Source organism: Petaurus breviceps, unplaced genomic scaffold (genome assembly GCF_028583685.1).
Source record: "Petaurus breviceps papuanus isolate PSGF00001 unplaced genomic scaffold, PetGlider_PUasm1.0 90062, whole genome shotgun sequence".
Classification (NCBI taxonomy): domain Eukaryota; kingdom Metazoa; phylum Chordata; class Mammalia; order Diprotodontia; family Petauridae; genus Petaurus; species Petaurus breviceps.
This window is the reverse complement of record NW_027187171.1, coordinates 106,523-123,331: the sequence shown is the minus strand read 5'-3', so window position 1 is coordinate 123,331 and position 16,809 is coordinate 106,523. Positions and strand designations below refer to the sequence as shown.

At 38.1% G+C, this 16,809-nt stretch overlaps 1 protein-coding gene across 1 annotated transcript in view; it reads left to right on the top strand.

The window, feature by feature from the left end:
* The first annotated feature begins 8,113 nt into the window (after positions 1 to 8,113).
* The window catches only part of LOC138176655 (zinc finger protein ZFP2-like), a 24,753-nt gene continuing 16,057 nt past the window's right edge, over positions 8,114 to 16,809 (top strand). Inside the window, exons 1-2 of the mRNA XM_069107447.1 lie at positions 8,114 to 8,525; positions 9,426 to 9,514. Coding sequence (XP_068963548.1) covers positions 8,126 to 8,525; positions 9,426 to 9,514 — 489 coding nt within the window. The 5' untranslated portion in view covers positions 8,114 to 8,125. The remainder of the gene's footprint in view (positions 8,526 to 9,425; positions 9,515 to 16,809) is intronic.

Sequence of the window (16,809 nt, the reverse complement as noted above, 5' to 3'; positions counted from 1 at the left end):
ACAGGACCCTGCACATCCCTGGCGGGGAGGAATGGAGCAGAAAATAGAAAAGGAGGAGGGGAGGGATAAAAGAAAAGGAGAAAGGGTTGTGTGAATTTTTACTCTGCCCAGATTTGAGATTGGGCTTCTTGGTGACAATTGGATTAGATGGATGGGGACTTTTCAATAAATTGCTAAAGCAGGGCTTCTTAACCTAAAAGGCTGTGAATTTGTGTTGTTGTTTTTAAATTTTTTTTTATTTATAATTGTATATCGATATAATTGGGGTTTTTTTTTACACTCTTTTATTTTATGCATGTAAAAACATTATTCTGAGGAGTACATAAGCTTCACTCAAATTCTAGAGGAGTACATGACACAAAAGAGGGTGTGGCCCTTCTCTTCCCTGTTTCCTTGTCACATGAGACATATTATTTAGCCTAAAATATTCATTTCCTTTGTGAGTACTTTTCTTCGAAACCCAATCTGTAATTTCACTGGTGCTGAAACTCTCTCTTCTAGGATGGCTAGGTATTTATTTACTTGCTCTTCAAATTAGAGCAGGAGGGGTTCTTAACCTGTAGGCCATGAACTCGGATTGTTTTTTAAAAAATAAAAATAACCAAACATTTTGATCATTGTATTTTATAATTATATATATACACACACACATATGTGATTATATGATTGATTTCCTTTTAAATCTTTTTTATGCTTTTAAAACATTCTGAGAAGTGTCACCAAGCTTCCAAAAGGGTGCATGATACAAAAGAAGGTAAATTGTTAGGGCTATTGAGAGGTTAAATGACCTACTAGGTCATAACCAGTAAGTGTCAGAAGTAGGAATTGGAAGCGTCTTCCTGAATGGAAGATTGACTTACTATCCATTGAGCCGGGTAGCCTTTCAGGATACAAATCACTTATGAGTACATACAGTACCTTGAGTCATTCCTAAATATTGCCTCTGATTCTGTCATACTCAAAAGGGTTTTTAAAAGAGTATCTTTTTCAGTGCACAAATTGAAAGTTGCTAAACCCAGACTTAAAAATGTTAAATCAAAGAGCACCAGCTCTGGAGTCAGGAGGACCTCTGAGAAACCACACTTTTACCTTTCCTATACAACCCCCTCTTTCTTTTAGCCTACTGTGGTTTCTCACTAAAACAATTTAAGATTCTTTCACACTCTTTTTCTTCAAACATCTTGAGCATGGCTTCACATTGGCTTTCTAAGTCTCTGGTTGGTCCCACTTCATCTTGAGTAATTGCGTACAGGTTGGGTACAGGTTCCCATCTTTTATTCTGTAACACCATCAACCTGACCCCTTCCAGAGGTTTTGTGTCTAATCTTATCATCTTAGTGATATGGGGAAACAATACTGAGCTTAGTTACAAAATACAAGGAAGTAATAAGAATGTATATCTTTGCATTGACAACATGCAAGGGGGCAGTCCCCTTCATGAGTGCAGATACAGGGATTCAGAAGAAAAAATAACAAACAATTGTCCCTTCCAAAGTCCAAAAATCTCTTTTCACACTTGTCTGGCAGGGGTTACACCATCTGATGGAAGTCCTCTGGTTGTTTTCCATCCACCCATCCTTAGCACTGCATTCCAGGCTCTTTCTCTTCTGCCTTCTTTCATTCACTTTCCTCCAAAAGGAACCTTAGAACCAATTTAAATTACCCATCTTGAACCCTTATTATCATTCTTATAAAATTAAAATTGGAGTCTTGGTCAATCATCATGATCACACATTAAAACTAGTTTCTTATATTTTTGCATTAATCCATTATCAATTCCTCCACCAGGAGAATGAGATTTCACTAAGGGATTTATATGATACTAACAGTTACACAATTAAAATATTTACTAAGTAGTCCAGAAACTATTCTCCTTTTAACATTAGCTAATTATGAGAAAGCTGAGACAAGTATGATACTAACTAAATAACAGAATAATATTCCCACAAATCCTTGACCTTCTTGTCCTCACATTATTACAAAGAACTAAAGGACCCTGACTTATACAGGAATACCTATGCTAAATCCTAAGCCCAATACCTTTATCTTATAGTAACTTAAGATGTTCCAGAATCAAGTATTTAATAGATTTGTTGTTGTATTTTCAAAACTTTTGATTATTGTAACTTGCCACCAAGAATAGGGACAAAACTGTAATGAGGGAGCCATTTTCCCCAACTTCAGAATGTCAATTCCAGGCAAAATGTATACCAAGCTGCAATCTGCATTGAGCCAAGCTCAGAGTCTGCCAGGTGTTACTGGGAGGGTCGAGTCAGGAGAATCCTACCTCAGCTCAAGCAGAACAGTCGTTCTCCCGACCTTCCATACCCATATATCACAGGCCTTCCATATCTGTACTTCATAGGGTCTGGCATCATGGATTGGTGTCTCAGATAGCTTGGATAGCCTTTCTTAATATCCATACCTGGAGTTAGAATCAGAGGAATAGTCAGTTAACAATCCCATCAAATCTTAAATAACAAGCTCCAACAATCAGTTTAAGATATGATTATAATCTCACATTGGTTAAGGAACATCTCTAAAGTGAGCCTCAAATAGCCTGTTTTCATTTCTTATTTATTCTTGTTCATAAAAATCAAATCTCCCATCAGGTTTATAAATTATTGCTCTAATAGATTTGCATCTACTTCCCAAGATTCCCTGTCTTCCTGTAACTATGCTTAATCTGATCTCACACTAAAATTTCTTTTCTCTCAACTAAAAATGTCTCTGATTTAATCCCAACAATTAATTCAGTCAATTGCATTAATACCCAATTACACTTTGAAATACACTGGGACCCCATGACATATACACAGATATAACTTTTCTACAATAACTTTATAATCCCAATCTCAGTCCATGGGATAATGATTCAATATTGCATTTGTATTCTTATTTCCTTTTCTTCTCAAATATGATTGATTTATTAATTATAAAATCAAGATACAAATCTTTCTGCCTTCCATATGTCTAATCAAACTTTCAATTATCTTCTCAATCCTCTGATCTCTATTACTAACTGTTCTGTACCGGAATCCTAGAGTAAATAAACAAAGAAGTTAATGTCTACCTCACAAGCCAATTAATTATGTATCCAATTATTCTCAAAAATATTCTGGAAGGGGGTGGCCAGGTGGCTCAGCGAGTAAGAGCACCAGCCCCAGTGTCGGGATGACCTGGGGATCAAATCCCAGCTCAGACACTTAGCACCACACCCAGAAATAACTGGCTGTGTAACCTTGAGCAAGTTACTTAACCCCAATTGCTTAAAAAAAAATCTGGAAGAATGTCCTTAAGACAACAAGATTTCATAATTTGCCTTATGCCTAACTTACCATTGAATTGCCATAAAGATGAAAAGTAGGGACCTGATTGGACAAAGCATCCACATGCACTGTAGTCCCAAAACCTTTTTAACTTAACATCAATTTACTCTCATTAAGTTGCAATATACCACAAAGATTTACCAGGACTCACATACATAAGGGATTCCCTTTGACATCTTTCTCTTCACAATTTTTGAACTCGTCCTGGTAAGGCCAATTGTTAGAGATCCTTTTTACTCTTTTGTACATAGACTTTGCCACTTCTCAGTAAGTCAAGTTTATTGTTTAGGAGCTTCATAACTAAAACAAGCTCTCTTTCCCAGGCAGTTTTACAACATCATACAGTAGCAGGAGGACTGTTCTGAATGAGCAGAACTAGTCAAAATAAAGTTTCATCCAGTCTCTTCCTTTCCACATGTAGTAATCAATTAACAATTTTAGTTTTTAGCATTAAAACAAATTCCCACATTTTCATCAAATATTGTGATTATAAACAATTCACTACAGATAATATTCAGTACACTAATGGGCAGACTTCTCTACCTGCTGTCCCTCTCTCCCTGCTTCCTTTCCCAGGACTAATGAGATTGTTCCCCATCCTGGATTATAAAATTTTCCTTGTCTCTCTCTCATCTTATGTCTCCCATCTTGTCCTCAGTCTTTCCCATAAAACTTCTGAAACTACTTCACTATTCTGGAACCCATAAACACCGCTCTAAATCTCAGAGTCTGTTTTTCCTAGCCTTCCTGTCAGGAGACTCACACTGCTTTCTTAATACCCTTTTTGCTTACTTCCTTGTATATCATTTGTTGATTGACTATTTCTCTCCCATCAAGCAATAACCAACAGCCTTGCTCAATTTTGGTCTTCCCAAACTTAATTATATTTTCCCTTTCAGCTTCTATGAACACAAGTATTGCTTTTGTCTTAGGGTCTTGGGGATTCAACACAGCCCTCTTCATAGATTCCATAGACAAGGCGGCCTCCTTAACTTTCTTGTCTGCTAATCTGTTCCCCATCATCTCATACCAAAGAGCTTACAAAACATTTCTTCATAAGGATATATCCCTTTTTCAAAAACAGTTTATCCTGATATCATTAACTACTATACAATTCCTAAATTCTCTGGTCATAAAATCTTTCCCAAATAATTAACAAAATTTATACAAGGAGGTTTAACAGGTCTTTTCTTCATATAATTACCTTTCACAAAGCATACTTTTGTAAACATTTGATTTATGCAATAACTCTAAATAGCTCAGTTAACAATCTTACAAGTTTAAACAATCTTAACTGAAACTTTCTTTTAATACAACTGTTTACCAGTAACAATATCATAAATAAGTATCATGTACCTAAATTTAGACTTTGAAATCAAAATCAAGTGATTGATCACCAAAATCTGGTGATCTTAAATTTAGTCATTTCCAAATTGCTTTGCACAAAAAAATCATTCATCCCATAAAATTCACACTTAAGGAAAATTCCACATAAGATTAACAAACATGAAACAATTAATTTTTACCTTACACAGTTTACACTCAAATAGCACTGTTGTTTTGTGCCAGGCATTGTACCAAGCACCTTTACAATTATATCAGTCCCATAAAAGTTCCTAGGATGTGAATTCCCACCACCATCCCCTTACTGAATAGTAAACTAAGGTAAATAAAACTTTCGGGGGCGGGTGGGAGAAGAGGGACATACAGTGAATCACTTTCCTAATGCCTAATAACAATAGGTACCTTTATAAAACGTAACTATATATTTTTAAGTTCTAATACATTTGGTCCTCAGACAGGAAATATATATCCACAAATTTATTTCTTTCCTTATTATTCCAATTACTCATTCACATTCGTGTCTTCCAAAATGTTTATTATTACTACCTGTTTGTGTCCCAAATATAACAGCTTTAAATTATCAGATTCTATAACATAAAAATCCAATTCAAATGAAATAAACATTATAAATAGGGTTAACACAATTGATAAAGTAACATAGCTGGTTTTACACAACTTTTTTTCCATCTTTTAGTTTCAACAAAATTCAGATTGAAAACTGCTTTATCTAATACCATTTCTGGCTCACAATGGTCACTCTATTTTTATAGTATAAGAGTATTTTACAATCTAGAGATACCATAACAACACAATGACATTAATTGCATTTCCAAATCATCACATACAAAAATTATTGATAGAAAATTAGCCTTAGCAAGTGCAGAGGCTTTTCTCCTCTCCCCACAGTTGCAGAGTCTGGTTGTGGACCCAGGGGTTTGAAGGTACGGGGGGGGGGGGTTCATCTGCATTCTTAGAGATGGGGGCTTCAGGGTACCCAGGGGCCCAGGGCTGTTGCCAGTAGGGCCCCTCAATATAGCTTTCAAGTGGGGGAGGGTAACTCAAATTTCCCACTATTCTTCAGCACTCTCTTTCCTTAATCTGATCTGGTGAGAGAGGTTTTAACAAAATCTGCTCAAATGTTTTTAGCTGTTCTAACTTTTACTCCCATAAATTTCACTTATGTGTCCACTCTTTAGAACTTCTTTGAAAGTGAGAGTTTGAATCTACCAGTCGGTGTCCCCTTCTGTGCTGGAGAGCTCAAAGCTTCACCCCTGAGGTGTCTCTTTTACAGATCTATGTATTTTCCTAATTTGCCCCAGTGCCAAATAAAGATATATATCTTTAGCATTGAATCAGGAGTGACACTCTTCAAAAATGACTAGAATGTATTCAGTTGCCTTTCAGTTGCATTCTGATACACAAAACTTTCCTCTTTTAGATGAGGCAGGAAATAGTTAAAAGTTCATCTGCCTGCCTCTTTGATCTGAGGGGAGAAGATGTCCTCCCTTTCTTATCGCCTTCTCCTCACTCCACTTGGCCAGAGTGGAATGAAGAGGAAGAGATTTTTCAAACTTTTAAAAATCTTAAAACTTCTGTTCATACCTTCCAATAGCAAATAATTCCATTTTACATTTTATAATGTTCTCTAATTCTTGTTTAGTCATAAAGTCTTTCCCTCTCCACAAGTCTGATAGGTAAACTATTCCTTGTTTTAGGAGACTGCTTACAGTATCAACCTTTATACCTAGATCATGCACCCATTTTGACTTGATTTTGGTATATGGTGTTAGATAATGGTCTATGCCCAGTTTCTGCCATACTGTATTCCAGTTTTCCCAGCAGTTTAATGAGTACTAATGAGGCTCTAATCTTGTTGGATAATATACATAATACATGAAGTCTATTATGCAAGTGCAGTAACAACCTTAGAATATTGGACCCCTTTTCAGTTTACTTGATACATTCTTATCTGGACTTGAGGGTCTCAAGGCTACTGTCTACTCCTTGATTGGTCAAATCCACCTGCTGCTGCCAGCTCCTTCCATTATTCATTATTTTTAGTATTGTCTATGAGTTTTTCTGGGAACCAGGGACTGAGCTTCTTTTCCAAGATTACTGCCTGTTCTCCCTCTTATCAGTAGTCTTGTTCAGCAATTCTTGCAGTTCTACAGAAACTTAACTCTTTTATGGCAAGCTAGGTGAAGGGGATGGGGCTGACTAGAATAGGGCAACTATATAGAAAGATTTTTAAAGTTTCAAAATCACATAATTTCTAATAAAAAATGAAAACTTAGGCCTGATGCCTAAGGACTTATTTACTTTAGCAGACAGTCTCTGAGAAAACACATTTTTACCTTTCCCATACAGACCTGAGTTCAAATCCGGCCTCAGACACTTAACACAAAAACTAACTGTGTGACCTTGGGCAAGTCGCTTAACCCCAATTGCCCTCCAAAAGCAAAAAAAAAATGACAAATCAAAGACTGGTTTCCATTTTTACATAGAAGTGTTCTTTTAGAAACCTCCCCTACCTGAACCACATAGGTTTTTCTAGTAAAGGAATTTGGGAATCCTCTAAATAGTAAGTAGTTTTCTTGATTGTTAAGGTAGTTTCCAAATAGGGCCCCCATAATGTGTGCAGTTATTGAACATAATTTTTCAATGGTATCACCTTGTAGTTAAGTACAGCCTTTGCCAGTTTTTGATTCTTTGATCTAAACCTGTACTCTTTTCCAGTCTTTTTTATATATTTCCAATTACATTCATACATTCAGCAAACATTTATACAGTACCCACTATGTGTACAAAGCACAATACTGGGTGCTATGTCAGATTAATGGAAGAATAAGATAGTCTGTCCTTGTAAAGTTTGTTTATGACACAGGGAAATGCATGTATTTTTCAGTTCTGAGTGGCATAAATGTGGTAGAAGACAGAATCAATTTATGTATTTGTCTCCATCTGTATATTTTTATACACCAAGAAACCTAGATATATTTGACTAGACCAAGAGGATTGAGATCTAATTTCAAGTCTTGGTTCTGCTATTTTTACTTGTATGAACTTGACTAAATTATCCTGTCTAAATCTTAGTTTCTTTATCTGTATGGTGCAGATGATTAGACTTGTACTATGTAGGTAATGGTATGATTGTGAGGAAACTTAAGTAAACTGTAAAGCACTGAATACCTATGAATAATTATTATGTATACTTGAACCAGTGCTGAAAACTAATTTTCTTTCTTAACAACAATATCCCACTGCTGGCCACTAATCACTTTCTTTGCAGTTTGTATGTCTACAGTGTCTTATCAATCTCTACAGGGTCAGATGATATAACTGGTGCTTATGGGTCCCTCCAGCCAACCGTGATGAATTTCTCCCTATGGTATACATCAGGAATGTTTGCAAGTGTTCACCCTGAAAGGAAGTGACTCTACCTGAAGTCCCTAATGATGATCTCCAAAGGAAAGATAATGACTCTAAGTCCCCAAATCCTGGCTGTATATGAACAAGATAGATTACTGAGAGCAGATTCCCCAAAGGAAAGGGTAACCATTCTAGGAAAAGAGAAATTTAATCATGAGACTTCTCGCCAGAGCTTCAGGTGTTTTCCATATCCAGAGAAAGCTGGGCCCCGTGAGGCTGTGAACCAACTTTGGGAACTCTGCCTTCACTGGCTAAGGCCAGAAATTCACACAAAGGAGCAGATCCTGGAGCTGCTGGTGCTGGAGCAATTCCTGACCATCTTACCCAGTGAGATCAGGATTTGGGTGAAGTCACAGCATCCGGAGAACATTGAAGAGGTGGTCACTATGGTGGAGGATTTGACTCAGATGCTTGAGGAAGAAGGTGAGAGTTACAGAAGGGCAGAGGAAGATAGCAAAGTCTCTTCAGGATATGAGAAAATAAAATATATAACTTGAGATGTCCTTGGATAGTAGTAGTGAAGGGAAGAAACAGTAGGGGAGAAGGGAGATCTCTGGATTAATGGAGGAGAGGAGGCAAGTACCATCTACTTTCTGGGTACTGAGAACATTTTTAGCCTCAACATTAGTCCTCTATCTCAATTTATCTAATTCAGCCCCTTCCTTACAGCTTTACAAAGCATATTTTTCACTGCCTATTTTTTTTTAGTGGAAAATCAGGGAACGGTAAAATTGTTTAGTTCTTCTGTGAATTTTCCCCAGTTATTTCCAAAGGTTTATTGGAATCAACCAATGACTCTGAACATTGAGTTACATAATAATACCTTAAAATTATAATGTTTTTTTTTACCCTTTGAAGATTCCTGTGGGCTAAATGAAGTAATTACAACTATCCCAATTTTACAAATTAGAAAAACCAAGGTAATTATAGTCAATTGACTTTCTCAGGGTTACATAAGTAAGGCTTGGTTTTGGTCCCAGGTGTCTTTACTTCAACCCTTTATTTTTTATTTTTATAAAAATAGAAGATATTAAATTCCTCTGAATCAATTTTCCATAATGAATATAGCAAATTGATAATTTCATATTTCCTGATTGAATGGAGATGTTTCTGCTGCAGAGAGTTTATTTATTCCAGAGGACATATTAGATAAGACACAGAATTGTGAAATTAAACCATATGTCTTAAATCACAAACCAGACTTCTGTCCTTGGAAACCTGTTTTGACCATACAGACAAACTCACGGCCCCAGGTAGCATTATCCTCTTTGGATTTTTCTGAGATTGTAGGCTAATCTTATTTCCATACTTTTTTCTTCCCAGCTCTATGTTCTCAGGATTCTATCCTTTCCCAAGAGGGAGACAGAGAAAGAGAAGGAATGCTGACTGTGATTCCAATAACCAGATCTCTGGTAAGTTATATTCCTCTCCCTTGTCTGAAGAGTTGATTGTGACACTTTTCCTTCCTTTTCATCCAGGGTTTCTCTGTCCAAAAAAAGCCTGTAAAGAGGTCTGAACCCTTCTTGTTGAGTCACAAGAGACTAGACCTGTCTTGGTAGATGAGGGATACTGTAGAGCAATACTCATTTACTGGTGCCTTCTCTAGCCAGGATTTCCTTCTATCTGTTTTATGCTCAATACTGTGGTAATTATCCTGAAGTTTACAAAAGAAATATAAAATAATTGGATGCTAAGACTTTACATCTTCTCTGAAGAACAAAGGACAATACATACAGGGAATTCTGAAAATCTCAGTGCTATTTTATTAAAACTTAAAACTGCACCAAGACTTTTTTGGAACACCCTGTATTTTTTAAAATCAAAAAGAAATGCAAAGAAGTATATGATGAAGTACCAGAAGACATGGTACAGGAAGTAAGTGCTATATGAGATCAAAGAATGAAGAGATCTACTTGGATTGAAGAACAGAAGATAAAGTCTATGCTGGTCCTGAAAGATGGCTAAAATTTAATTACATAAGGAATATGGGAAAGTGGATTCCAGGTGGAGGGATTACCATAAACCTATGCATAGAAGTGGACATGGACATGTTTTCTACAGTAGATGGTCTCTCAAATGCATTGTGACTTTATGTTAGAGCCAGTAAAGAACCATTTGCATTTTCTGAGAAGGAAATTGAAATTATGAAAATAGAGTGTTAGGAATAAATGGTGATTGTTTGGATAGTAGGGTGAAGGATGAGGAAGAGTCAGAGTTTTTTGCCTGAAATAATGATGTCATATGTATTTTTCTTGACTTTGTCTGACTGACTATTTCAGGCTGTTGAGAACAGAACATTCTACAAACCTTTAACATGCCAAGCCTCTTCCATACCCAGACTTCAGTTCTTCCAGACAAGCCTGCAGTTATATAACTCTGAACCTTCTAGCTAGCTGACATGGGCAAGCAGTCATCCAGATCAACAACCAGAGCAGGCCTTTACTTGTGTCACCTAGACTCACAATGGGACTGAGAGCATGAAACATTCAAACCAGGGAGGGTGCAGGAAAGGGGCTGAAGTAGCAGTCAGACTTTGTCTTAAATTAGACCACTTAGTGCTTAAAATTTATAGGTGCCCAGCCACCACTCAGATCTTTGAAGAACACAGTGCTCATTATCCAGGAAAAGCAATAGCAAAACCCCAGAGAATAAACATCATGACCAAACAAGGCTCTGACCTTCCCTTCAGAAATGTGCAGAGGGGGCAGCTAGGTGGCGCAGAGAATAGAACACTGGCCCTAGAGTCAGGAGGACCTGAGTTCAGATCTGACCTCAGACATTTAATACTTACTAGCCATGTTGAACAAGTTACTTAACTCCAATTGCCCTGCCTTCCCCCCTCAGAAAAAAAGAAAAGAGATGTGCAGAGCCTGTTCCTAACACAAAATTCCAATTCAAGAAGTAGGATTGGAACAATGAGTAAACAAAGACATCCACAAAAAAAAGAGCTCTTATGGAGCCAGGGATGCCCAAGACACAAAACTCTAAGAAGAGGATAACTCCAAAAAATCTATAAGCAAAGCCTCAAAGAAAAAAAGCTTGGCCACAAGGTCATGTAGAGTTCTTGGAAGAAATGAAAAAAGAGTTTAAAAATCATAAATTAAATGAAAGCTTTAGAGAAAAGAATTGAGAGCAGTAGAGGAAAGACTTAGAAGAAGTAACAAGTTAGTATAAGAGATATAATACCTTACCCAACAAAGAGATTTCTTGAAAATTAGAATGAACCAAACAGAAATATTAAAAACAAAGCTAAAAGGCTGGAAAAAAAATAAAGTAAAATATAAGGTACCTAATATCAAAAAACAACTGACCTGTAATGAGAAAAAAGAGAAGTCTAACTATCATTGGATACAAAAAAGCCAGGACCCCCTCCCCCCCAAAAAAAATGTTTAGTGCCATATCTAAAAATAATGAATGAAGTCCAGGCGTATTAGAACCAGAGAGAAAAATGAAAACAAAAAAGAATCCTCTGGTCCCTTTCTGAAAGATACCACAGAATGAAAACTTCCAGGATTACCCTAGCCAAAATCCAGAGCTCCCAGATCAAATAAAATTTACTTCAATTTCTAGAAAGAATGTTCACATACCAAGGAGCCATTGTCAGGATCACACAAAGATCTAGCAGCTGCCATAATGAAGAAGCAGAATACAGTATTACAAAAGGCAAAAGATATAACCAACAAAAACAACTCAGTAAACCATACTAAGTAAAACAGAGTATGATCCTATTGAGGAAAAAATGGGAGGAAAATTTAGTTTGCTACAAGCTTTCATCAATAGAAGAGAGAACAGATCAGTGAATTGGGTATGCAGCTAAAAAACTAGAAAACCAACATTAAAAAAAACACCAAACACAAAAATAGAAATTCTGAAAAAATTAATTTGATTCTTTAAAGAGTAAAAAAATGGGGTGGAGTCAAGATGGCAGAGTAGAAACAGGACTTCCGCGGGGCTCTGGCTTCCACCTCCCCCAATTCATGTAAAAAGGGGACTCTGAACAAACTTTTGAGCTACAGAACCCACAAAATGACACAAAGAAGCTAACCTCCTGCTGAGGACAGCCCGGCAGGCTGGCAGGAATTGGTCAGTACAAAGCTCTGGGAGCCAAGCCCAGCCCCACCCAAGCCTGAGGTTTTAGCCGCAGGGTGGGCCTGACCAACCACCAGCTGGAGGGACTGCAGATCACCAGCAGTTGTGGCGGTTTCCAGAATTATCAACACATAGATGCAAAGGACAAAGTGAGAGGTCAGTGAAGTGTGGACTTTGGGATCCAGTAGTCGAGAGTGTAGTTGGCTTTTGCCCCTGGGGCGAGAAGCCGCTGAGGAGCCGAGACCGTGCAGCCGCCCCCATGTGGCAGCTTCAGCTCCTGACCTGCAGAGTGTAAGGGGACCAAGCGACCAGTCTGAGGTATAATAACTCTTGCTTTAACCTGCTTGAATACATATTGCAATCTAGGGTGGAGGGCCTGGGGTGTGCGACCAGCTGGCTAGAGTGTGTGGAGGCTTCAGAGAGGGCACCCAACTAATACCTTCAGCAGCTGAGAAAACCCCAGCATTTGGGACGAAGCTCCCCTGTCTGGTGGCAGAGTCCTACTGTGGCAAAAAAGCCCAGGGGTCAAGTGACTGAGGGGTGACATGACCTGGCAAAGGAAGCAAAATAAACAAGAGTACCCCAACTTTACACTCCTATTTTGGCGATAAAAAGGATCAAAGAATGGATCAGGAGGAAAACAGTGAAGTCAGAACTCCTGCACCAAAAGCTTCAAAGGAAAATATGAGATGGTTACAGGCCATAGAGGACCTTAAGAAGCAAATAAGAGAAGTAGAGGAAAAATTGGGAAGAGAAATGAGAATAATGCAATAAAATTATGAAATGAGAGTCAACAGCCTGACTGAGGAAAATAACACCTTAAAAAATAGACTAACTCAGATGGCAAAAGAGGCTCAAAGAGGCAATGAGGAGAAGAATGCCTTAAAAAGTCAAATTTGCCAGATGGAAAAAGAATTTCAAAAGCTCACTGAGGAGAATCATTCCTTCAGAATTAGATTGGAGCAAATGGAAGCTAGTGACTTTATGAGAAATCAAGATGCTGTTAAACAGATCCAAACAAATGAAAGAATAGACAGCAATGTGAAATATCTCATTGGAAAAACCACTGACCTGGAAAATAGATCCAGGAGAGATAATTTAAAAATTATCGGACTACCTGAAAGCCATGATCAAAGTAAGAACCTAGAAATCATCCTCCAGGAATTTCTCAAAGAAAACTGCCCTGATGATGCCTCCATCTCCTCTCATTATATTCCTCTCTCACCTCTTAATTTCTCCCTTTAAGTATCATCCATTCCTATTAAATTGGTCCTGTGCCCTCTATCTATGTATACCTGTAAATACATATGCACTCATTCATATATGTATTCATATGCCCATATACCCTCCTATATAGACATATATGTGTATGCACACACACATCATTGGCAAGGAAAAGTATCATATCCAGAACACGTGTCCATGTGTCACTGGAAGAAGTTAGGGCAAGGGATCAATTCCATTCTTGTTCCATGGAATAACTCCAATAACCCCATCCCTAAGTATGTTCCACCTTGTATATTTGTCAAAGGAAGGATTGAACATGTTTTCTGAGGTATTTTCAAGCTTTAAAATGTCAGATCGACGATTGCTAAAAACTTGTAGAAATTAGCCTACTCTCCAGTTATGATTCTGGTGCCAGGTGATACAGAAATGGGCTAATCTCTTGGTTTACTTTTAGGTCTTGCTTGTCAATTGAGTTCCACTAATCTACTTTTCTATGTATATGCTTAGCCTGGAGTAGAGAAGCCTTGAGGAGGATATGATAACAGTCTTTGCCTATTCATGGCATTATCATATGAAAGAGCACCTGATTCTGCTCTACCTCAGCAGGTAGACTTTGCAAAAAGGCATTGTTTAGTCTCACAAGGAAAAACTGAATAACGATTAGGTGTCTCAAAACAGATTGAATCACCTCAAGAAACAGTGGATGTCTTCTTACCAGAAGTCTTCAAGCAAAGGCTAAAAGGCAGGGCAGAGCCAAGATGGTGGAGTGAAAACAGGAATGCTGCAGGGCTACGACTCCACATACCTCCAATACCTGTAAAATATGACTCTAAACAAATTTTAGAGCTACAGAACCCACAAAGTGGCAGAGAGAAACAAATCTCCCGCTGAAGGCCGGCCAGCAGGAAGAGTCTGTTGCACAAGACCAGGAGCCAAGCCTAGCCCCATGTGAGCCACAGGGTCTCAGATAAGGGCAGCCCCAACTAGCAGCCTGTTCTGGGCTGCAGCAGATTTCAGAAGAGTGAATCACCAGCAGCTGTAGTGGTTTCCAGACTTCTCAACCCATAAAAACCAAAGAGAAAATAAAATATCAGTGGGGAACGGTTGGAACTGTGTAACAGAAGAGCACAGTCAGGCCCCTGCCCCTGGAGCAAGAGGTGGAGGAGGTGCAGTGACTGCAGCTGCTACCACAGGGCTGCCTCCAGAGTTCCTGGCCTGCAGATCATAGGGTGACCAAGCCATTATTCAGAGGGTAATCACTCTTGTTTTGACCTGTTTGGATCTGGATCATGGTCTTGGGAGGTGGTCCTGGGTGTGTGGCCAGTGTGCCAGAGCTTGGAGGATCTGTAAGGAGGGCACCCTCCTCATAACTCTGACAACATCTGCAAAAATCCCAGTGATTTGAGACATAACTCTGCAATCTGGAAGCAGAGTTCTACCGTGGCAAAGAGCTCAAAAGTCAAGTAATTTGCTGGCAAGATGAGCAAGCAAAGGAAGCACAATTTACCTTCTACCATTGAATCCTTTTTTGGGGACAAAAAGGATCAAAACATTGAACCAGAAGAAGTCAATGAAGTCAAAACTCCTGCATCAAAAGCTTCCAAGAAAAATAGTTACAGGACATGGAGGAGCTCAAGAAGGATTTTGAAAATCAAGTAAGAGAAGTAGAGGAAAAATTGCAAAGAGAAATGAGAATAATGCAAGAAAATCATGAAAAGTGAGTCAACAGCCTGCTAAAGGAGACCCAAAAATAACACCTTAAAAAATAGACTAACTCAGGGGTGGCTAGGTGGCACAGTGAACAGAGCACTGGCCCTGGAGTCAGGAAGGACCTGAATTCAAATCTAGCCTCAAATGCTTAACACCAAAACTAGCCGTGTGACCTTGGGCAAGTCACTTAACCCCAATTCCCCTCCAAAAAAAAAATTAGACTAACTCAAATGCCAAAAGAGGCCCAAAAAGCCAATGAAGAGAAGAATGCCTTAAAAAGTTGAATTGCCCAGATGGAAAAGGAATTTCAAAAACTCACTGAAGAGAATAATTCCTTCAAAATTAGATTACAGCAAATGGAAGCTAATGACTTTATGAGAAATCAAGATACTATAAAACAGATCCAAACAAATGAAAAAATAGAAGGCAATGTGAAATATCTCACTTGAAAAACCACTGACCTGGAAAATAGATCCAGGAGAGATAATTTTAAAATTCTTGGACTGCCTGAAAGCCATGATCAAAAAAAGAGTGTAGAAATTATCCTTCAAGAAATTCTCAAGGAATATTGCCCCAATATTCTAGAACCAGAGGGCAAAATAGAAAGTGAAAGAATTGCCTCTTTGGAAAAGATACCAAAAAGAAAATTCCTAGGAATATCATAGCCAAATTCCAGAGTTCCCAGGTCAAGGAGAAAATATTACAAGCTGCTAGGAAGAAACAATTTCAGTGTTGTGGAAACACAATCAGGATAACACAAGCTCTAGCAGCTTCTATGCTAAGGGATCAAAGGGCTTGGAATATGATATTCCAGAGGTCAAAGGAGCTATGATTAAAACCAAGAATCACCTACCCAGCAAAACTGAGTATAATGTGTCAGGGGAAAATATGGTCATTCAATGAAACAGAAGACTTTGAAGTATTCCTGATGAAAAAACCAGAGCTGAACAGAAATTTTGACTTTCAAATACAAGAAGCAAGAGAAGCACGAGAAGGCAAACAGGAAAAAGAAATTATAAGTAACTAAAGTTGAACTATTTACATTGCTACATGGAAACACTATAATTGTAACTCATAAGACTTTTCTCAGTATAAGGATGGTTGAAAGGAATATATATGTGTGGGTGTGTGTATATATGTGTGTGTGTATACATACTTACATATGTATATATAGGAGAGTGTATGTGTGTATAAATACATATGTGAGTGTACATGTGTATACATGTATACATAGAGGGCACAGGATCAGTTGAATAGGAAGGGATGATATCTAAAAAATAAAATTAAGAGGTGAGAGAGGAGTATAATGAGAGAAGGAGAAAAGGAGAGATAAAATAGGGTAAATTAACTCATCGAAAAGAGGCAAGAGAAAACTGTTACAATGGTGGGGAAGAGCAGGAAGGTGAAAAGGGATGGGTCAACCTTGCTCTCATTCAATTTGGATAAAGGAGGGAATAACATACATACTCATTTGGTTATCTTACCCTACAGGAAAGTAGGGGGGAAGGGGATAAGAGGGGGGATAATAAAAGGGAGGGAAGTTTGGGGGGAGAGGGGTAGTTAGAAGCACATACGTTTGAAAAGTGACAGGGTCAAAGTAGAAAATAGAAGTGGGGGGCAGGATAGGATGGGAGGAAATATAGTTGTCTTTCACAATATAACTACTGTGGAAATGTTTTGC